The sequence below is a fragment of the Aotus nancymaae genome, unplaced genomic scaffold, assembly GCF_030222135.1.
Source record: "Aotus nancymaae isolate 86718 unplaced genomic scaffold, 86718_ANA_hifiasm-v0.15.2.pri h1tg000057l, whole genome shotgun sequence".
NCBI lineage: Eukaryota > Metazoa > Chordata > Mammalia > Primates > Aotidae > Aotus > Aotus nancymaae.
In genome coordinates, this window is record NW_026988471.1 from 22968465 (window position 1) to 22991810 (window position 23346).

Consider the following 23346-nt stretch of genomic DNA (forward strand, 5'->3'; position numbering starts at 1 on the left):
GGAACGAGAATAATTCTGATCTTATTTGAAACTAACAGGAAAGCCTCAAAGTGTAAAATAAAAAACTAAGAGACATACCCCATCTCCCTCCAAAAAAAAGAAAAAGAAAAAACTGACATATCTATAATCATAGTAGTAAAGTTTAATATAGTTCTCTTAATGAAAATTAATGAGAACGTGAAAGATTTGAACACTATTAACAAAATTAACATATGGACACACATACAAGAGACTATACATTCTTTTCAAGAACCCATAGAACCTGGCCGGGCGGGCTGGCTCATGCATGTAATCCCAGCACTTTGGGAGGCCGAGGTGGGCAGATCAGTTCAAGTCAGGAGTTCAAGACCATCCTGGCTAACATGGCAAAACCTCATCTCTACTAAAAATACAAAAATTAGCTGGGTGTGGCGGTGGGCACCTGAATCCTAGCTACTCAGGAGGCTGAGGTACGAGAATTGCTTGAACCCAGGAGGCAGAGGTTGTAGTGAGCCAAGATGGTGCCGTTGCACTCCAGCCCGGGTGACAGGGTGAGACTGTGTCTCAACAACAACAAAAAGAACCCGTAGAACCAATTTCGAGAAATACCAAGGAATCTGTATCACTGTAGAAAAATGTTTACTAAATGTAGCTGGAAAACTATACTTTCAACATTATTTTCAGAAGTTTCACTTTAAAGAAAAGGAACTTCTGAATCTCCCCAGGTAGCCTCCTCTCTTATCTTACTCGACCTATCACTAGCGTCTGTGATTGCTGATTACTCTCTCCTCGTGAAATCCTTTTTCACTTGTCTTCCAGGTCACTGCCTCTGCTCTCCTCACATCCTCCCACCTCACTGGTCTGCCCTTCCATGCTCCTCCTCAACTCTCCAGACTTGTAATGTCGCAGGGCCCTAAGGTTCAGCCCTTGGACTCTCCTCTACATCCTCAGAGTCTTGGTGGCCTGGTTCACTCTCATGGCTTATTCATGTACTGATAGACGCCCACATTTGCACTCTAGCCTGAACATCTCTTCCTGAATGTCTTCACATGTTCTACTGCATACTCAGTATCCCCCTTCAGATGTCTAAAAGGCACATCAAAGTAACATCAATAAATTCCTGAGCATCTCCCAACCTGCTCCTCTTCTATGATTTTCCACCTTAGTGGATGCCAGTATCATCTCTCTAGTTGCTCAGGCCACCTGATACTTCTCACAGTTCACATTTAATCCACCTGTAGGCTCCATCTTCACGATACATCCAGATCACTTCTCACACGTCCTCCACTGCCGTCCCGATCCAAGTCATCATCATCCTGTGCTTGGATTACTGAACTAGCTTCCTGATGGATCTCCTGGCTTCTGTCCCTTCCCCTTCTTTAATCTGGCAAGCCAGAGTGATACTGTTAAAACACATCAGATCATGTCACTCCTTTAATTAAAACCCTCCAACGGGTTCTTCTCACTCCAAGCAAAAGCCAAGTTCTTGTAAATAGCCCACAAGAACGTAAAGTGTAAAATAAAAAACTCCCTCATTTCCTAGGTCACACCCAGACCCTCGCCCCCTCCTCTCAACAACAAGAAAATGAATAAAAAATGGGCCAAAGGCTGGGCACGGTGGCTCATGCCTGTAATCCTACCACTTTGGGAGGCCGAGCTGGGTGGATCACCTGAGGTCAGGAGTTCGAGACCAGCCTCACCAATACAGAGAAACCCCGTCTCTATTAACTCCTGCTCTCCCACCTCACAGGCCTCCACACTATTCCTCAGGCACCACAGGCTGCTCCTGCTTCAGGGATTTTGCGTGTGCTACCCCCTCTGCCCAGAATGATCTTCCAGATATCCACATGGCTCCCTCCAGATATCCTCACACCCCTCCAGTCTCTGCCCCCCGTCACCATCTCAGAGAGGCTTTATCTGGGTATTTTATTTTGTTCAAAATAAAATGCCTCTGGATCCACCTCCCTGCAGAACTCCCGTTCCCCTTCCCTGCTTTATTTTTCTAAGACGCTACACGCTTCACTTACTCATTTTGTTCATTTTTTGTTTTAGGCTACTCAAACACCAGCTCCAAGATGGCAGAAGTTTTTGTTTGTTTTCTAATTTGCCACATCCCCAGTGCCTGACACACAGGAGAGCTTCAATAAGCATTTATGGGAATGTGATATGAAGATATGAGCTTCAGGAGACAGTACAGCAGTGTTAACTACAGGCAGTCAGAGAAACTGATGAAAACTTCCTGGTAGGTCCTTTCTGGTAGACAGGAGGAGTGGGCAAAGAAGAAAGATGAGAGATCATGGCTACTATCAGGCTGATGTTCCCAGAGGAATAATTAGTAGTGGGCTGGGCCACAAGACCCACCCCCACGCTGTGGGAGGATGTGGAGACTGAGAGACAAGTTATGAATCCCAGGTGTGTCTCACCATAGCTGGGAACCACTGTTTCAAGCTACAGTGCAAGCAAGAATAAGACGAAAACAAGAGACGCCTAGGAAAGGAGAGAGAAAAATCTGGGCAGATTCCAGGAGGTAAGGGACAAAAGACAATCTGTAATGACAAACACAGAGAATGCTTGTTGAGATTATGTCACAAGTCCCAGAAAAGTCCTTGCTCATTTGGAGGAGAGCAGCACCAGTGAACAATGCTATTCTCTGTGTGCCCAATTATACAGCAAGAGTATCATATAATGGTTTCCAGTTATACTGTAGTTAAGCTCAGTGAAAAGATGAGATTTTAACAGTAAATCTAGATGAATAAACTGCATTTTCTGAAGGCTGCCTTTTTATTGAAGTTTTATCAGGACACTAGAAAATTACTAGGTATTTTATTTTGTAAAAGAATAGCTTTTCATCCACTTGGCAAATATTTATTGAGTACCAGGTAGCATGCTTCTACCACAAAGACATTTGTTTTTACTTTTGGAAATCTAAATAATTATTGGACAAATTTTTAAATTCATGTCTTTTTGAGGCCTGTCAAGTTCTACTCCATTAGGAGCTATGTTGCTCATGTAAGCACAAAAAGGAAGAAAGTTCAAATCTTATTATTATTTTTTTTTTGAGATGGAGTTTTGCTCTTGTTGCCCAGGCTGGAGTGCAATGGCGCAATCTCAGCTCACCTCAGCTCATCACAGCCTTCTGGGTTCAAGTAATTCTCCTGCCTCAGCCTCCTGAGTAGCTGGGATTACAGGCATGCACCACCATGCCTGGCTAATTTTGTATTTTTATTAGATACAGGGTTTCTCCATGTTGGTCAGGCTAGTCTCAACCTCCTGACCCCAGGTGATCTGCCTACCTCACCCTCCCAAAGTGCTGGGATTACAGGCATGAGCCACCACACCCTGCTCAAATCATATTCTAATGTTGCAGACCATCAGAAAGCAAACTATTTGGCTATCAGAAAATAGTCATATTCTAGAATTTCCAAAAGCAACTATATTGACAAGTGCAAGCAGATAAAGAAAAATTTTATTGGCTTTTTTTTTTCTTTTGAATCTACTGTAAAAGGTCATAAGCTTAGATAGCAACGACCTCCTAATGACAGACAAAAGGGCAGACCTTGGCCTCACAGAGCAGCTAGTTCAGGCTAAAATCTGCATTACCTTCTAACCTGCCAGACTTGTACTGTGATTCAACTGAGAAAATTAATGTGAGACATAGGATACAGAATATTATAAAGAGATATCATGAAGTAGTAGTTTCATCATGTTAGAACTTTCAAGTCTAACAATAAAAATAACTGTACCAATATGTGCATGAGGATTTACAACTGCTGATTGTAAATCAGCAGATTGTAATTCAGAGTATTAAACTCTGAATAACCGATAACAACTCAGACCCCTGCTCTGTAAGTAAACAGAGACTCTGAAGCTTGGTGGTAAAGTGACTTACCAGAGAAATCAGAGCTACTACACATTAAATCTAGGTATCTTGATTGAAGTCTTATACTTTGTAATGGCAGGCCATTTAAAATGGTGCTTACATTGCAATCACTGGACAGTGCATGTATAAACTGACCAGGTCCTAACTTGCTGAACTGAATTCTAAAGGCAAAAAAGGTTTAGGATAAATACTCTGAATGCCAAATAGCCCAAAGCAATGAAAAAGCAAACGAGGCCCTTACTCTCCTTTAACTCTTTTTATGTCTAAGTGACACAATTGTTCCCTTACACACCCTTCTACTCTGTCACACACACAATTATTTATCTAATAGCCAGCTCCAAATAGACTATTCCATGCACTGTAGCACTTTGTATCAGTACACTGATTACTATTGGGCAATAGGGGTTAAATATGCACATACATATTTTTTCTTAGTATTATTGAACAGCTTATTATACCATTAATCTCCCCCAATGGTATATTCATATGACTCATATTTTCCACGTGTTTATGACTACATACATAATTGGAGACTTTGCTCCAAATTGCTGAGTTTAGGACACACAAATTCTATAGCACTGTCTGACTCCGATTTCAGGTGGCTCATGGGTGACCACTGGTGACACAGGGATCCCAGTGGCAGGTTCTTTGGTACCTTGGAACGTAACTTGACCAGCCCGGATTCATTTAAAGCAGTTAATTTTCTTCACCCTCTATTTTGCAATTAACTGATGACTGTTCTGCTTTTGTGGGTGGGAATAAAAGCAGCTCCCAGTTAACGGAAAGCAGCATATAGGAGTGGCTAAGAGAATGAGTTCTGGAGTCAGATCTGGACTTGAGTTCCAACTCTACTACTTACTCAGACAACCCAAATGATTAGTTCATCACTTGTACACAGCAAATGTTTACTAAATGTTAGCTGTTATTTCTAGTATCTGTTATGTATGAGACATTAAACTACTGCTTTACAAGCCCCTTAAGCCTCATCTGCAATGTGGGTATTATTCTCACTTACATAGCCAGGCTAAGGCTCAGAGGGGTGAGCTGGCTGAGACAGGAAGCAAAGCAATCCTCCCACTATACTTCCCACTACACTCATTTATCATTCTTATTGAAAGAATAAGTGATTTGTCTTTTGATGAGCATTAAAACATCTCTTTTAAGAATGTCCTTCATAATTTGTTCTTTAAAGCAAAGTAAAAAGTGATTCTAAAACTGATTCTAAAAGTTTATACGGAGAGGCAAAAGACTCAGAATAGCCAACACAAAATTAAAGAAGAATAAAATTGAAGAACTGACACTACCTGACCTCAAGACTTACTATAAAGCTGTAGTAATCAAGACAGTGCGGTACTGGCAAAAGAATACAAACATAGATCAATGAAACAGAATAGAGCCTAGAAATAGGCTCTATTAAAGTCATACAAATAAAGTCAACTGACCTTTGACAAAGGAGCAAAGGCAATACAACGGGGCAAAGATAGTCTTTTCAACAAATGATGCTGGAACAACTGGGCATCCAAATGCCAAAGAAAGAAAAATTCTTTAAAATGAAATGTAGACACAGGCCTCTACTCTTCATAAAAATTAACTCAAAATGCATCGCAAACCTAAATTTGAAACACAAAACTATAAAGCTCCTAGAAAATAACATAAGAGAAAATCCAGATGACCATGGGTTTAGTGATGACTCTTTAGATATGACACCAAAGACAGAGTCCATGAAAGAAACAGTTGATAAGCTGGACTTCATTAAATGTAAAAACTTTTGTTCTGCAAAGATGTGGTCAAGGGAATGAGAAGACAAGGCACTGACTGAAAAAAAATTTGCTAAAGACATATCTGATAAAGAACTATTATTCAAAATATGGAAAGAACTCTTAAAACTCAACGACAAGAAAATGAATAAAAAATGGGCCAAAGGCTGGGCACGGCGGCTCATGCCTATAATCCTACCACTTTGGGAGGCCGAGCTGGGTGGATCACCTGAGGTCAGGAGTTCGAGACCAGCCTGACCAATACAGAGAAACCCCGTCTCTATTAAAAATGCAAAATTAGGCTGGCGTGGTGGCACATGCCTGTAATTGCAGCTACTTGGGAGGCTGAGGCAGGAGAATCGCTTGAACCTGGGAGGCAGAGGTTATGGTGAGCCGATACCGTGCCATTAGACTGGGCAACAAGAGGGAAACTCCACCTCAAAAAAAAAAAAGGGGGGGGCCAAAGACCTTAACAGATGCCTTATGGAAAAAGATATGCAGATGGCAAATAAGCACATAAAAAGATGCTCCACATCATATGCCACTGGGGAAACACAAATCAAAACAACGAGATACCACTACACACCTGTTAGAATGGCCAGAATCCATAATACTGATGCCACCAAATGCTGGCAAGGATAAGGAACAACAGGAACTTTCATTCATTGCCGGCGGGAATGCAAAATGGTACAGTACGTTGGAAGACAGTTTGTCATTTATAAAACTAAACATACTCTTAAACCATATGATCCAGCAGCAATCACATGCCTTGGTACTGACCCAAAGAAAACGAAAACGTAGGTCCACACAAAATCCTGCATACAGATATTTATAGCAGCTTCATTCAGAACTGCCAAAACTTGGAAGGAATCACAGTATCTTTCAGTGAGTGGATAAACTGTGGTACACCCAGACAATGGAATATTACTTAGCACTAAAAATAAAGGATCAAGTCATGAAAAGACATAGAGGACACTTACACGCCTATTACTAAGTGAAAGAAGCCAATCTGAAAAGGCTATGTACTGCATGATTCCAATCGTATGATATTCTGAGCAGGGCAAAACTATGGAGACAGTAAAAAGATCAGTGGTTGCCAGGAGATGGAGGGAGGGAGAGCCAAACAGGTAGAGCACAGAGGATTTTTAAGGTAGTAAAAATACTCTGTATGATACTATGATGGTAGCTACATGTCATTACACACCTGTCCAATCCCACGGAATGCACAGTACCAAGACTGAACCCTAATGTAAACTACAGACTTTGATAATGACATGATGTAGGTGCATCAATTGTAACAAATGTACTGCTCTGGTGGGGGGTGTTAGTGGGGAGGCTACGCATGTGTCAGGGCGGGGGACATATGGGATGTCTCTGTGCCTTCCTCTCAATTTTGCTGTGAACCTAAAACTACTCTTAAAAAAGTAGTTTAAAAGTCTTTTAAAAAAGTGATTATGAAGAAAATGTTTAAATGGGCAAAGGATCTGAATAGACATATCTCCAAAGAAGGTATACACATGGCTAACAAGCACATGAAAAGATGCCCAATATCATTAGTCCTCATGGAAATGTGAATCAAAACCAAATGAGATGTCACTTTACACCCATAGGACGGCTATAATAAAAGCCAGATAATAACAAGTGCTGGTGAGGATGTGGACTAACAGAAAGCCCTATATACACTGCTGGTGGAAAGAGAAAATGGTACAGCCAGTGAGGCAATTCCTCAACAAATTAAACACAGATTTACCGTTTGACCTGGGAATTCTACTCCTAGATATATATCCAAAAGAAACATGGACATATGTTCACACAAAAACTTGTATACAAATGTTCACAGCAGCATTATTCACAATAGCCAAACAGTTGAAACCACCAAATGTCCATTAACTAATGGATAAACAAAACATGGTATTATCTATACAATGGGATATTAATTTGGCCATAAAAAGGAGTGATGTACAGATACATGCTACAACATGTATGAACCTTGAAAACATCATGTTAAGTGAAATACGCCAATCATAAAATGCTACACATTTTATGATTCCATACATACGAAATGTTCAGAATAGACAAACATGAAGACAGAAAGTAGATTAGAGCCTGCTTAGGGATGGAGGCTGGAATGGGGCTTAGGGAAATGGAGGTGATAGCTAAACTGTACAGAGTTTCATTTCGAGGTGATAAAAATCTTTTATAAGTGATTGTGGAAATGGCTGGACAACTTTGTAAATATACTACAAACCACCAACTGCATGGTAAGTGAATTGTATCTCAATGAAGCTGTTACCAAAAAAAGTAATTACATTCAGCTTTATCCTTCTGGATACTATTGTCATACAGTCTTGTCCTTGTTTATTACGTTCAGTCTTTGACTCCTTGACTCTTCTCTGTATGTCCTTTTTACATAGAGAAAACCCTGTGCAATCTCTGTTTTTCCTGTTTTTACTTTTTGACAGAGGGTCTTGTTCTGTCACTCAGGCTGGAGTGCAGTGGTGTGATCTCAGCTCACTGCAGCCTCGATCTCCTGGTCTCAACTGACCTCCTTGCCTCAGCTTCCTGAGTAGCTGGGACCACAGGAGTGCAGCAGCACCACTCCCAGCTAATTTTATTATTATTATTATTATTATTATTTTGTAGAGACAGGTTTCACTATGTTGCTCAGGCTGGTCTCAAACTCCTAGGCTCAGGTAATCACCCACCTTGGAGTCTCTAAGTGTTGAAATTACAGGCATGAGCCATCATCCTGTTTTCTTTTCACTGGTATGAGTAAAGATTGTACTGCCAAAGTCCATTATTATGGGATGGTGGTAATATCAGCACACTAGTGTAGGGGCTAACAGTGTGGACTTGGGAGCCACCTCTACCACTTACTAGCGTGTAACCTTGGACAAGTTATGTTTTAATTTCTGTATCTTAAAAAAAAATGAAGAGGTAATACATTCAAGGACCTCAGAAAAGTATCTAGACTAAGAAGTCCTCAAAAAGAGCACTTTTCCTCTTTACTGGTAACAGAGATGGTTACAGAGCCAGAATTTCATTATTTTCTAAAAATCGTGAAAATAGCACAACAACCTCTTTATTCTCATATAACCTCTCTGTTCCCTGTCTTTATGAGTTCCTTTCAGTATCCAACCCTTAACTGTGGATCTTCTAAGAGGTCTGATCTTCTCCCCAAGTAATCTCAGCTACTTTCACTGGTTCAACACCTACCAGTATGTATGTCATTCCACCAGGTGGTGTACATCTGATGTTGTATATCTTGATTTTATCTACCTGCTCAACAATTCTATTTGGACATCCCATAGGTGCTCCAAACTCATCTTCCCCCAACTCTAATTCTTCACTGCAGTTGGTAGCACCATTATCCCACCTTGTCCCTCAAGACATAAACCTGGAAATAACTGACTTTTCCACCTACACTCATATTCCATCAATCTCCAATTCCTGCCAATTTTCCCTCAGAACTCTGCTTCGTCATTTTTCTCTCCACCTTGGCTTCATATCAGAATCATCTGGGAGGCTCGGAAAGATCCCCATGATCAGGTCAAACTTCAATCTATTTAAATTAGGACCCAGGCACTTAGAGATTTTTAAAGTTTCCCAAATGATTCTAACATACAGCTGAGCTAGAGAATTTCTGATTTAGCCCTTGGCCTGCCTCTCGCGCCTCAACTTTCACAGTTCCTGGCTCTGTATTTCCACTCTAACAATACTTAAAATGCTTATAATTACACCTCCTACCACGCTGTTTCTTATCTTTATCATACACTCCACCATCCTACCCACAGAATCTGGCTTATTCCTACTTATCTTATGGACCTGGCAGTTGCTTCCTCCAGGAAGTCCTCTCTCATTCACCATATATGGTTGAATTTGGTATTCCTTGTCTGCAGTCCTTCAGTGCCTGGTAAATATCTATCACTGTGCTGAATATGCTGTTTTATAATTATCTGCATATGGGCCTGATCCCCTCAAAGACCTATGTACCACCTAAGACTATGGCCACCTGACACTCAGCTTTGTATCCCAGCACCTGCTTGGCCTTATGTAAACACTTAATACATGTTAGTTGAATAACTTTACAGAGATGAGGAAAGGCTTTTTGGAAAGAGGTTGTTTGTGTTAAATGTTGATGCATTTAGATCCACATCTTTCTTTCCACCCAAGGGCTTATACAACCACCAACATGATTAACTTGAACACTCTGCTTAATTCTGACACCTCCAAGCATTCACTGCTGTTACTTTTGCATAAACCCTTATTTTGTACTAAAAGTCTTACTCTACATTTGCAATGAGTATTAATTTGTAAGTTCCATCCAATCATTTTAGAAAACAGATGCAGCAAAAGTTAGAAAAATATGACAGTCTATTATTACTCTACATTATGTTTTCCTTACTTTTGTGAGCAACACCATATTAAAATCAAAATTTATTTCACTTTTGAGATATATATGATTATCTCCAATTATCTTCATCTTAACCACTTAAACATTTCTTTTGCCCCTATGATATAAAACAACTGGCTGGCCTGTACTCAGGAGACTACATTAAGGAAAAAGAGACATTTCAAAGACATTTAATCATGACTAAATATAAACAATTAAAAATAGTTTTTTAAAAGCATGTTTCAAAAGAAATACACAGTACAACTAATATAGTTTGTGTTCTTTTAATAAACACACTTGCATAGTTATATTACAATTTTGTAAAAATAAAAACAGATTATCTCATGCCAAGCGTGCCCAGCATTTGCACAATCTCAATACCTTTAATACTATAGTTTTCAAGACACACAAAATAAAATTTTAAGGCAAAAACAGCACTTTGCAACAATTTAATAATTTATTACATTACAGTAGCATCACAGCAGCATTCAATAATGCCACTTTAGGCAAAACTCTTTCAGTATTTCCATTACAGATTCTGTTTACAAGGATTCATAAATTGGTAAAAGTCATTCTAAGAAAACTTGGCAAATAAAGCTTTGGACTGGAATTGGCATTTCTTTCTCTACTTTTCCTTCTCCCAGTTTCTTTCCTCTTTTAAACTATAGTATTCATATTTTAAAATGTTTTATTTTAAAACATTAAAATAGCAGTTGCATTTTTAATAGCTGTATTACTTTAAAATGACTCTTCAAGATAAAGTCTTAGAGAAACTATATTATGGATAGGGCTGATTTACATTTTCAAATTTTCTAAAAATCAGCATTTGTTTTAGAGCTGATTTTTTTCATACTGGAAAACCTAAAAGGTTTAATCAAATAATTTAAAAATGATTATCATATATTGCAATCTTTAAATAACAGGTATTTTGATTCTTTACCTCTGACAGAAATTCAAATCTATTCAGTTGAACTCACATTTTAAAATTCTATGTTACTGATGAACTCTAACCTTCTAATGTTGCCTTCTAAGCAAATTGAAAGCTGCCTTATACTGAATGAGGAAGAGAACAAATACTTGGCTGCATGAGGTATTGCAAAAGACTGCATGCACTTTTAAGAAAGACTTAAGTTATTATGTCATATGATTTCCATTCTTTTTAGCTTTTTCTTAAATATATGACAAAATACCTATACAAAGAGTGGTATTTCAGTTAATATAGTAAATTTATTTTCCAGACTGACATTCAGCTTAAATATGCCAGTATGTGATTTAATCCATAGGATACCTGATGAACATATTATTTTCATATTGGTTACAGACGCTAAATGCTATCTGAAGGTCATTCCTAGTAATTTATATTTACCAGTGTAAAAGTGAAGTGATTTGAACTATAAAAATACCTTGAAATAATTCATCAATGTATTAGATAAACTCAGTTTCAGAATTATAAAGAAAAAACGTCAGACCAAATAATGTGACATAATTAACAGTGGTATGATTTCTAGCCCGAGGGTTTAAAAGTGAATTTAAAGTAACTGTCTTTAAACTGAACTTAAAGAATGCAAAAGCAACAAGTTCAGAAAATAAAAGGCAAGAACAGGTAATTCATACAATTTGGAAGAGTCAGTTGAATTCACAAGAACCCAATCTTTGTACTCTTTCAGTGAACACAGGCAAATCTGTTACTCCATCTGTAAAATGATATTATTGCTTTCCTATTAATGTCATATTTATAAAAGTATCATGAGGATGCCAAATGCTAAAAATGGAAGTGATCTATTAACAGAAATTGCCACCCTAGGGAGCACACATACATATCTCCCTACATCCTAATAACGTGACATATTTCGAACACAGACATTAGAACTTCATGAAGTTTTAACTTAACTGTTGATTCTTTCCCAAGCATCATAAAGTTCTGATTTAGGCAATGTATGACTGAAATAATTCATTCATAATGTATAGGCACATTAACGTAAATATTGCACAAAATATGCCTCTGACTGAAACTGAGAGGTATAAAAGCATATTTCACTCTTCATAAATAACATTGTGAGGAAATATGACTCTGTGATTGTATATACACTTTTCCTGATACTTTGACATTCACAAACAGTAGATTGCACTGCAGTCTGTAAACATTTTAAGTTGCATAAACTTCTCCTTGATTTTCAAATATAGTATAATACTGTCTACTAAAACTCTTTTTTGTTTCTACTAAGTACTCTCACATATATTAGTTTATAATAATTTTTGTCATTAATTTTAAAAGTGTTCTCCATTCAAGGAAAAGAAGTAAATTCCTATGTCAAAGTAGCCAATGTGGTTGAAGAATACGTATTAGCCAGAGAAGTCTGGATGGTAAAATCAATCTTCTGGCCTCAAAGAAGCTCCATGAACACAGAGAAATGCCAGATGTCACACATCTTTCCTTTACTCGAATTCATTCTTGACTAGAGTCTGCATGTCTGTTTCAGGGACATTTAAACTCTTAAAGGACTTCTTACTATCTTTACTAAACACATTAAGAAGAATGCCAACCAGTGCCCTTTTGTATACTGGGACATGTAGTCACCTGATTAAAACAGGTAGCAATGAACTCTGACTTTAAAATGTATTATAGATATAAATGCTCTAAGGTAGGAAAGGTTCTTCACATCTCACAGTCAACGATGGGAGCCTTTCATTCCTCAAAAATAATCCCTTTTTAGATCATCGAAAAAGTGTACAAACGCTGCAGCACATGATGCAGTATCTTCATTAGCCCAGAGCACATAAAGATCCCGAGGGAACTACCATAGCACAGCGCTCATTCTTGGCACTGGAACAAATGAAACACTCTATTCTGCACATACCTGCCAGAGCAGGCCACTTTCCTCTTCTATTGAGATTTTAAAAGCTTCCCCAAAATGTTATTGCTCCCATCCCAAACACACAGAAAACAGGGCATGGCTGTTTCCAGTTCTTGGCCTTTAAACAAATCTAAATGTCAGTATTCATGGCGGCATGTTACAAAGTAATAAACAGTGCGCACTTGAGGGCAAACCACATATTGAGCTAATTAAGAGCTCACTGTGATTAGGATCAGATCAAACATAATAGCAGAACAAAAGCAAATTTTATCTGAATTCTGTAATGAATATACATGTTGCAATAACATTAAAAAAGCGAGGCAGCCTATTCCAAACCAGTAAGAATAGTTTGTGCAAATAGTGGGTCTTTGTGTGTTTGAACTCCCACCATGTAAGGGCAAACTCAATATGCATGCTAATGACCTACAATTATCAAATTAAAAAGAAGAAAAATGCTAAAGATGCCAGAGTGAACAGCAGGGAAAGCCACACAAAGACCCACTATCCTTTAACTTTTTACAAATAAATTTAAACTATAAATTAGAAACACAAAGAAATAGTACAAGTGGCTCTAACATTCAAACGAAGTAAACGAATTGTGTAGGAGATATTTGATCAGGGCTGCCTGCCCTGCCTCCACGCTAGAGTGAAACTTGGATAGTGGGTCTCTGGGGTGCTTTCACAACTGGAAGACAACATTGGGTCCTAAAAAAAGAAAATGAGGAATAAAATGAACATAATGCAAATTAGATGGGTGAGATAAAATCTGACTAGTAACAACATGCAACATCAACAAATTTGAACTATTAAAATTATCTTTAAAAAAGTTCTAATTCATAATAAAATAAAAAATAATACTTATAAAGGCCAAAGAAACACAAGTGGTAATCTATAATTTAACCAGCTTTCATTGACCATTACCAGGACAACAAACAGATGATTCATTTCTAAAAATCTGGGTAGGTACAACAAAGATCTCATATCTATTCCTGACTTTAAGGATTAAGCATTTTCTGAACAATATTTAATTAAAATTAATAGGTTTATATAAACAATGTGAGTGAACTTCATTGCTACCAACACAATTAACTACTCTCTTCTTCTTTGAAAAAGCAATTATGTCTCTTCAATTTCTGATAAATAATTACGTCAAGTAAACAAAATCGGTACTTCTCACTTTCCTAGATAATTTAAACAGTTGTTTTATAGAAACAATCAACTGTCTCAGAGGAATCTCTTTGGGAATTATCCTTAAAATTACAGAATTGAGAGCCCTTCTATTCCAGGATGTATGACAAGCCTTTAGCCATTCATTTAGGAGAAACAATAAAGTATTCAGTTTTTAGATCTGATCAAACTAAAAAAAAAACCCACATACATCAGCCCAAAACAACGTAATAGGTAAGTTACTAGTAATAAGCTTATAACAAAGAGAAATCTGAAACTACTTTTATTTTTAAATAACCTCTTGAACATTTTGTTTTCCCAGCTCTCTTGATGTAAAACAATCAAGAAAACATTTAGTTCCTCCTTGCATCCCCAACATTTGCCATTCTAGCAAACCATTAGTACTTCATGTACCAGCTCAAATATCCTCTGTTATATCTTTCACAATATGCCTTCTTTCCCCACAAAGATTTAGGGGGTCTTTTTCCAAAACATATTTGTATAAATATTCATTACAGCAATTATTATATTTATCTGAACATTGCTCCCCATTAACCTCTAAGGCTACTTCAGAGAATGGATTGTCTTTTCTTGTTTGTATTCCCAGTACTCCCAGTCAGTACAGAGTAGACACTCAAATAATACCAAATGATGAATTTCTTAATTGAACAGTGGGAAGAATGTTAACATAAAATCCAAAAACCATATAAAACAGTAAAATCTGAAGCACATGGGAGCTATAAAATCATTGTGTAGGTCAATAATAACCAAAAGACAATTATTCTTTTTCTTCTTATTTTAATGTTCCAATATTTCCTTGTTTGTTTTGAGATAGGGTAACACTCTGTTACCCAGGCTGGAGTACAGTGGCATGACCATAGCTCACTGCAGCCTTGCACCTCAGCCTCCCAGGCTACTGGGACTATAAGCATATGCCACCACTTTCAGCTAATTTTTAAAAATTTTTCTGTAGGGATAAGGTCTCCCTATATTGACAACCAAATGATCTCCCTGCCTTGGCCTCCCAAAGTGTTGGGATTACAGGTGTGAGCCACTGTGCCCAGTCCTGCTATTTCCATGTTTTATTTCAGGGAGGGCTTGCATTACAATTGGTTGTCTTCTAGGTGTGCTGTCTAATACAGTAGCCACAGGCCACAAGTGGCTATTTAGCTTAAAATTGAAGTTAAATTAAATTAAAAATTGAGTTTCTCAGTCATATTAGCCACACTCCAAATAATCAAAAGTGACTAGTGGCCACTATATTGGAGAGTGGCGATATAGACTATTTTCTGTATTGCATAAAATTCTATTGGATAGTGTTGTTTAGATTGGGTATCTCTCTCATCTATAGGTAAACTAATGTTCTGCCAGTTCTACCCATACTAAAATAGCAGACAAAGGCTTCTCTGGGCAAAAATAATTTCCATGACAAATGTGTCCTTGAATAACTAATAACAGATCATGTCAATCTGTTTTCTGTATCATTAGTGTATTAAACATTTACTGACAACCAGAAACTATGCTGCTTCTTTTTGGAATAAAAAGCTGTCACTCAATTAACTCTCTGGGAAAGTTACTTTCCTAGGAGGTTGTTACTGTGTTGAAGCAGATTTCTCTAGAGTGATTGTTAAATTATCTGCAGAGGGGAAACTGAAAAGACCTTCATAAAATAGGCAGGGGAAAGGTATAAAGACCTGGGGGCATTGTCCTATCCTTCCTTTCTAACAGCTTTTATCTATTCTTTATATTCCCTATTATATGAGACTTGATTGGAAAAAGTGTTTCAAACCACAACAAAATATTGGAAAAACCATCACTTTAGATCATGGATGCTATAAAAGCCAAATGTATGGACACACCGGCATGTCTTCAGGGATCACTAGCCAAAGATCTTCTAAACCCAGTGGGTCTGAAAAGTATTTTCCATTCTTAGCACCAAGAAAGATGCCACAGGTATATCTAGCTAATTAGATAAACTGGTTCTAATTAATCATTGTGAACTGCCAAACCATCAGCAGAGCTTAAAAATGGTCATTTCTTAGGCAATCCGTTACAATTTTCTCGATCACTTCTGAAACTCTGTAATATTTTTGGTAATATTGGACTCCTCCCATCTTCAAGTTAGGAAACTTAATTGCTTTATCTAAAGGAAAGGCTTCTCCCAGGGTCAGAACTATCTTTATAAGCTCTAAAGTGAAAATAATGCACAAAATTAGATATGGTATAAATTCATAATCCTTCTACTGAATCCTAAGTGTATCTCAGTTTTGACTGGATTACCATTTATATATTCTCAGCAACTGAATTTAAATGAAAGGCTAAGTATTTTACATTTCATAAGACATATATCATGAGATTTTAAAAATAAAACTAAAAATCAAAAGAGTAGAAAAAAGTGACAATCATTTCATAGAGGTAAAAAGTTATTTCCAAGTACTATTTATTCCATAATTTACTACCAATGCTGTATTTATTGTCAACCAAACAAACAGCAAGGTAAATACTGAGAGATTATTTTATATAATACCAAACTTAACACTTCGAGATCTGGACCCTTGTTCTGAAAATAATGAAATAGACCTTGATTCATATATCCCTTGTGGAAAAAGGTGGCTATCTAAAGAATCACTTGACAAGAATTTTGTTAACAGTCACAAATATTTAATTTTTAATTTTCTTCCAACATGGATATGTAAACAAGGGAGAAATAAATGATAAGGTTGGAAATTTAATGGCTTCTGTACACTAAAGGAGTAATTTTGAATAGGTGAATAGGGTAATTGCTAGCTACTTTTTTTTTTTGAGACAAGGTTTCACTCTGTTGCCCAGTCTGGAGTGCAGTGGTGTGATTATGACTTACTGCACTCTTGACATCCAAGTTCAAGAGATCCTCCCACCTCAGCCTCCCAAGTAGCTGGGACTACAGGCACATGCCACCACATCCAGCTAATTTTGGTATTTTTTGTAGAGATGGGGTTTCGCCATGTTGCCCAGGCTAGTCTCCAACTCTTAGGCTTAAGGGATCTTGTGTGCCTTGGCCTCCCAAAGTGCTGGGATTATGGGGATGAGCCACTGAACCTGGCCACTAGCTATTTTTTATTAAACCAAAAAAAGAACATGGGACACTGAAAAAGAGTATGATAGTGAAAAGAAGCTGCAGTATAGATGGCAGTCATACCAAAGAACTCATAGGAAAAATTATATGCTCTTTCAGATTAAGTCTAATACTAAGCTCTGGAGCTAGCAAGTATTTAAAATAAAGCTGTATAACTTCTGATCTTGTAAAAAGTTTCCTTTTGTTTCTTCTCCCTTTAAACACTAATCTACATTTGCTGTGAGTGCTGAGTTTAAGATCTAATCCAGAAAAGGAATAAATGCAGTGCTGTATATTAAAGTTTCACACTAGGTGAGAGGTAAATAATTTAATATTACTCACACTGTTGACTTGGATCCGAGTCTGTCGTCATCTTAACATAGTTTGAAGGAAAGAGACCAGTCACCCCGTTGATTTCTCCTTGCCACCAATCAGGATCATCTTTGTTCATAACATTAATGAGTTGTCCCTTGGAGAAACTGAGTTCATCTTCATTATTCGCTGCATAGTCATACATAGCAATCACCTGACACACTATCACAAGAATAACAAATAACACATTAAACTAATTAGTTATTCCTGCAAGGGTCAATCATTTGAAAGCTCCCTAGGACTTAAATTAATATTAAATATGAAAATAAGGCTAAAATTTCCCTTGAACTGCTCTCTTTCCCACCCTCCTTCCCCTATTCCTGGTTTTACAAAAACAAGAATTTTCCAACTACAGTTAACAATCCATGTGAAGCACTTCACTTTAAGTATGATGGTGTAACCATTTCACATTGAAAGATTTCAAGGAGTTGAAGTGTTTCAAGTATCAGTGAATAGCTGACTGTTTCTACACTGAACTTTTTTCAGAAAGGAAATTCTCAGTGGCATGTTACTTTTAAGCAGACATAAGGAAAGAACACATTTTTAATGTTTTTCAAAGACTGAGCTAATCTAAGAAGTTGCTGAGTTTTAACAAACTCCTCTAAAATGAAATACAAGTTAACTCAGTTCCGTACCAGGATGAAAGGCAGGTGTGGCTCTTTCACTACTTGGACCCAAAAGTTTAACATGGCTGGCAGGAAACCATCCCTTCTGTCGCTTTTTTCCTCTGGCCTATAAAATTAGCAAAAGAAATATACAATTGAAAGGTGAGATTAAAAACAATCATTAAGACATAACTTAAAAATTAGAAAAAACATGAATATGTAGTAAATATTTAATCTTGCCTGAAGAGAGGTCTGGTCTTTGCTCTCAGCTCCTGGGAAGTAATCTCTAAATCCTTGGACTATCCTGACTGGTAAGTGTGTGTTAGTTTACCTGTTGAGTCCTGGGTCATGCCAAATCTAACAACGCAATGTATGCTGGGGTGCTCTGGGTCATGCAGTATCAGCTCTACCTTGGTAGAGGATGGAGACTGAGTTCAGCCAAATGGGCAATGAACTATATTCATGAGGAACCCCAGTCAAAACTCTGGACACAGTCTTTGCTGACTGACAATACTTTGCGTGCACTGTCACACATCATTGCCAGGAGGAGTTAATACTGTTCATGACTCCATCAGGAGAGGACAACTGGAAGCTCTGTTTTTGGAACTCTACTGCACTCTGCCCCATGTGTCTCTTCCCTTGGCTGATTTTAATCTGTATCCTTTCATTGCAATAAACTGTAACATGAGTGTAACAGCTGCAGTGAGTTCTGTAAAGTCCTTCTAGTGAATTACAGAACTTGAGAGTAGTCTTGAAGACCTCCAAACTTGCAGTTGGTTTCAAATATAAGCATGGTCTTAGGGGCCTCAAACTCAGCACTAGCCTTTCAAGTCAACATTAAACAACTGGAAGATACACTAAAATATGCATCTCAAACTGCTGCTGAAAACAGCATCTGCAGAAGTCTATTTGGAGGTCTTTCAGGCTCAGAGTTCTCTGAATATCTCACAAAAACATTTATATTATAAAAAAACATATCTAGAGTTCTCAAGTTCAAGTCAACCCTTAAAATGGTACAGCCCACTACAAATACTTCTTGAGGCTTTGTTAATAATTAATCAGGAGGTCATATGTAAAATTACTTGTAAAGCGTCATGTTTCCTACTTAGTTGGGTCCATCTTCAAAGTAAATCAGAAGGTGGAATTTCAGAGGGTTATTCAAGAAAGTATTAAATTTGAACCCCCATTTTTCTTTAGGAATCCTAAGACTCATGATTTGCAAGAATGAAGCTATGTTTATCCTCCATATTATAACTATATATCACTCATATAAAAATATAGCTATTATATCTCTTGTCATCTTTTAATCCCTAAAATGCTTTTTTAGCTTTAACTAGTAAGAAAATTTTAGAAGTGAGAGAAGAATCCTTTTCCTGTATCAAAACATATGCAATAACCTTCTATTAACATTTTAGGAAAAAACCAGATTCATCTATGTCTGTATTGTCTTTCCTTGCAATGCTGTTTCAAAAACCTAAGACCACTAGGGGAGAACCCAATTAGTAGTATTTTCTCCTTTTTTTTTTTTTTGAGACGGAGTTTCGCTCTTGTTACCCAGGCTAGAGTGCAATGGCGCGATCTCGGCTCACCGCAACCTCCGCCTCCTGGGTTCAAGTAATTCTCCTGCCTCAGCCTCCTGAGTAGCTAGGATTACAGGCACACACCACCATGCCCAGCTAATTTTTTTGTATTTTTAGTAGAGACGGGGTTTCACCATGTTGACCAGATGGTCTCGATCTCTTGACCTCGTGATCCACCCGCCTCGGTCTCCCAAAGTGCTGGGATTACAGGCGCGAGCCACCGCGCCTGGCCAAATATTGATACTGATTACCTCTAAGTGGCATGATTATGGGTGATCTAAACATTTTTATTAATTTTATCTTTTTTATGGAGCATGTGATACTTTTATAATAAAATTTACAGATGCTGTTTAAAGAATATTACCTGTAACTCTCCTTGCCACCACCCACTTGTATTTTTCTTTAGAATTAATATTAACTGTCCTGGTGCAAGGCTAAGTTGTTCAGAACCAGAAGCAACATATGCTGAGGTTACCTGAGCAATCTCTGAAAAGAAGACAAACAAGAAAGTATGAATTCAAGATTGTGACAGAGCAAACACTTTAGTCATTTTTTAAGATCACTACCATACATACCAGGTTTTTTATTTGATGCTCCAGACTTGCTAGCACTTCCGAAACTCTATAAAGAAAAGATACCATGTTGTCTTACTATTTCCAACGATCCAGATGTAAAAGTACAAAGGTTAATGGGAATTAGAGATTTCAAATTCCCAGGATTCCTTTTTCTTTAAATAAAGATGAAAATGACAATGAACTCCATGCAGTATTAACAAATAAGTGAAAAATCCAACATTTCTGAGGAGATCTGGTCTGCTAATGTAATACATTATATATGAGTGGCTGATGTCAACCACTGACTCAACAGGAAGAGCTCATTTTCTGAACCTTAAATATTAAACATGACCCTCCAGGCCAAATGCACCCCATTCATCAATGGCGTTAGCACCAATGCCCACTATGCACAACATATGTGTCCTGGATATGTCAACGCATATGCTATTTTGCTCCTGCTTTCTCTAAGGGACCCTGACTTATCTATGCATCTTGATGAATAGGAGACAATGTTATTATTTTTATTTATTTATTTAACCATGCTCCCTGCAAACTGACTGAATCTGACTTAAGAACAAAAAATCCACATCCTGTGTAGCAACTATTACTTCTGTTTCACTTTAAAGGATAAACTGGCCCAACCACATTTTCTCTTTATAGGAATTTGAACAACAAAAGGGATGGGATTAAACAGAATTTTGTTCTATTAGTGAACATAGCTGCTGTACAAGTATTAAGCAGAGTGGACGGTAATTAAAAGCTAACATTTTCTGAGTAGTGTGTAACAGACACTGCTCTAAGAGGTTCCATATATTCTGCTATTTAATTTTCACAATAACACTATTAAGTAATTATGATTATCCCCATTTTACAAAGAAGGAAACTGAGGCACAGAAAGGTACAGTAACTTTTCCAAGGTCACCAAGCCTCTAAGTGGTACGGCTGAGTCAACCCAGAGAGTCTGACTCTACCACACCAATGGTTCTCAGCATGTGGTTTGTAGAACCTGGAAATAGTCTTTGAGACTCTTTCAGGGGTCCATGGGATAAAAACTATTTTCGTAAATACACTAAGACATTATTTGTCTTTTTCACTGTGTTGACATTTACAATGGTGAGTAAAATCACTGGTGCTTTAGTGTGAATCATGGCAGTGGCACTGAATAACACTGCAGTAGTCAGTGTTCTTCATTGTCACGCACTCACAGTAAAACAAAGCCAGTTTCACTTAATAATGCCTTTAATGAAGCAGCAAAAAGTTTATTAAATCTTAATCCTCAATCCATACCTTTTAAAAATTCTGTGTAACTAAACAGAAGTGTGTCTAAAACACTTCTGCTGTATACTAAAGTATGATGGTTTTCGTAAGGAAAGCATTTGTGTGACAAATTGTGCACTCAACTAGGTTTTTCATGAAACAACATTTTTACTTCAAAGAACTAATTTAAAAAAACTATTTAGACTTGGGATTTAGCAAACCTTTTCTTAAAAATGAAGTAAGCCTGTCCCTTCAAGGATAACAGCTGACAGGATTTTTTGTCAATGATAAAATACAAGATTTCAAGGGAAAATTAAAATTTTAGAAAATTTGTACCTACCATTGTGAGTCTGACAGTTTTCTAGTATTTAAAAACTTTTCTGGCCGGGCACGGTAGCTCATGCCTGTAATCCCAGCACTTTGGGAGGCCGAGGCAGGTGGATCACGAGGTCAAGAGATCGAGACCATCCTGGTCAACACGGTGAAACCCCGTCTCTACTAAAACTACAAAAAATTAGCTGGGCATGGTGGCGCATGCCTGTAATCCCAGCTACTCAGGAGGCTGAGGCAGGAGAATTACTTGAACCCAGGAGGCGGAGGTTGCGGTGAGCCGAGATAGTGCCATTGCACTCCAGCTTGGGTAACAAGAGCGAAACTCCGTCTCAAAAAAAAAAAAAAAAACTTTTCTGATGAGTGGTGGTATTAACATATAATTTTTTGAATACTGTATAATGAAATCTGTCTACATAGGGAATATCTGCATAACTCAGTGATTCAATATTTTCCACATAAACAGTGAGTAATGTTATCACATCACACATGGGTAAAAGATCCTTTCAATGTGCAAAACAGACTAGTGAATTTTAATGTAACAGTTAAGAAGTGTTTACTGATAAGGCTTCAGATTCCATGTTGCAACTAACCTATAATGATTCAGCATTTGTCAAGTTTTAGTGTGGTAGAATCAAAAAGAACATTTGTAGATATCTGTAAATGCTATTAAAATACTTCTTCATTTTCTCCCATGTATGTGTGAGGCAGAAGCTTTTCATACTTCAACCGAAAAAAATATTGTCACTGACTGAATACAGAAACAGACATGAGAAACTAGCTGACTTCAATTAAGCCAGACTAAAGAGATTTGCAAAAATATACAAACAGCTTGTAATCTCAGCACTTTGGGAGGCCAAGGCAGGTGGATCACTGGAGGTTAGAAGTTCAAGACCAGCCTGGGCAATAAGGTGAAACTCTGTCTCTACTAAAAACACAAAAATTAGCCAAGCATGGTAGCAGGTGCCTATAATCCCAGCTACTCAGGAGGCTAAGACACAAGAATCACTTGAACCTGGGAGGCAGAGGCTGTAGTGACCCGAGATCACACCACTGCACTCCAGCTTGGGCAACAGAGCTAGACTCTAACTCAAAAAAAAATATATATGTATATGTGTATATATGTGTGTCTTGCTAAACTTTGTTTTCATGATAGTTCTTCATAAAAGTACATTATTTATGTTACCATGTAATAGATTTAATTATTATTATTTTAAAATGAATAAATGTATAATTTCACTGTTTTAATTTCTGATATGGTAAATATTATTAGCTATAATGCACATACTTTAAAAATCCCTATGGGCATCCTCAATAATTTTTAAGACTGTAAAGTTACTGAAACCAAAAAGATTAAGAACTTCTGTACTATACCATACTGGTGGTGGGATGAACTGAGGCAGCAGCTCATGTAGGCTGAGTCACATTAATGTTAGAGCCATAAAGTGAAAATTGGTGACTACTTCAAGGTGATCCTTTCTGTGTTTCTCTGAATCCAGATCTACTCCCTAGCACAGTTATTA

The 23346-nt window shown here is 37.5% G+C and overlaps 1 protein-coding gene across 6 annotated transcripts in view; it reads right to left on the minus strand.

The window, feature by feature from the left end:
• The window catches only part of ITSN2 (intersectin 2), a 165580-nt gene that overhangs the window by 27416 nt on the left and 114818 nt on the right, over positions 1-23346 (minus strand). For 4 of the 6 annotated variants that reach the window (XM_021677056.2, XM_012453321.3, XM_012453320.3 and 1 more), the window contains 4 exons: positions 20258-20303; positions 20047-20168; positions 18133-18229; positions 17468-17659 (listed from right to left, as the gene is read on the minus strand). In XM_021677056.2, the coding sequence (XP_021532731.2) occupies positions 17468-17659; positions 18133-18229; positions 20047-20168; positions 20258-20303 (457 nt within the window). Of the gene's footprint in view, positions 1-10277; positions 13570-17467; positions 17660-18132; positions 18230-20046; positions 20169-20257; positions 20304-23346 lie in introns of those variants that run through there. The other 2 variants (XM_021677058.2, XM_021677057.2) reach the window with 1 other exon arrangement.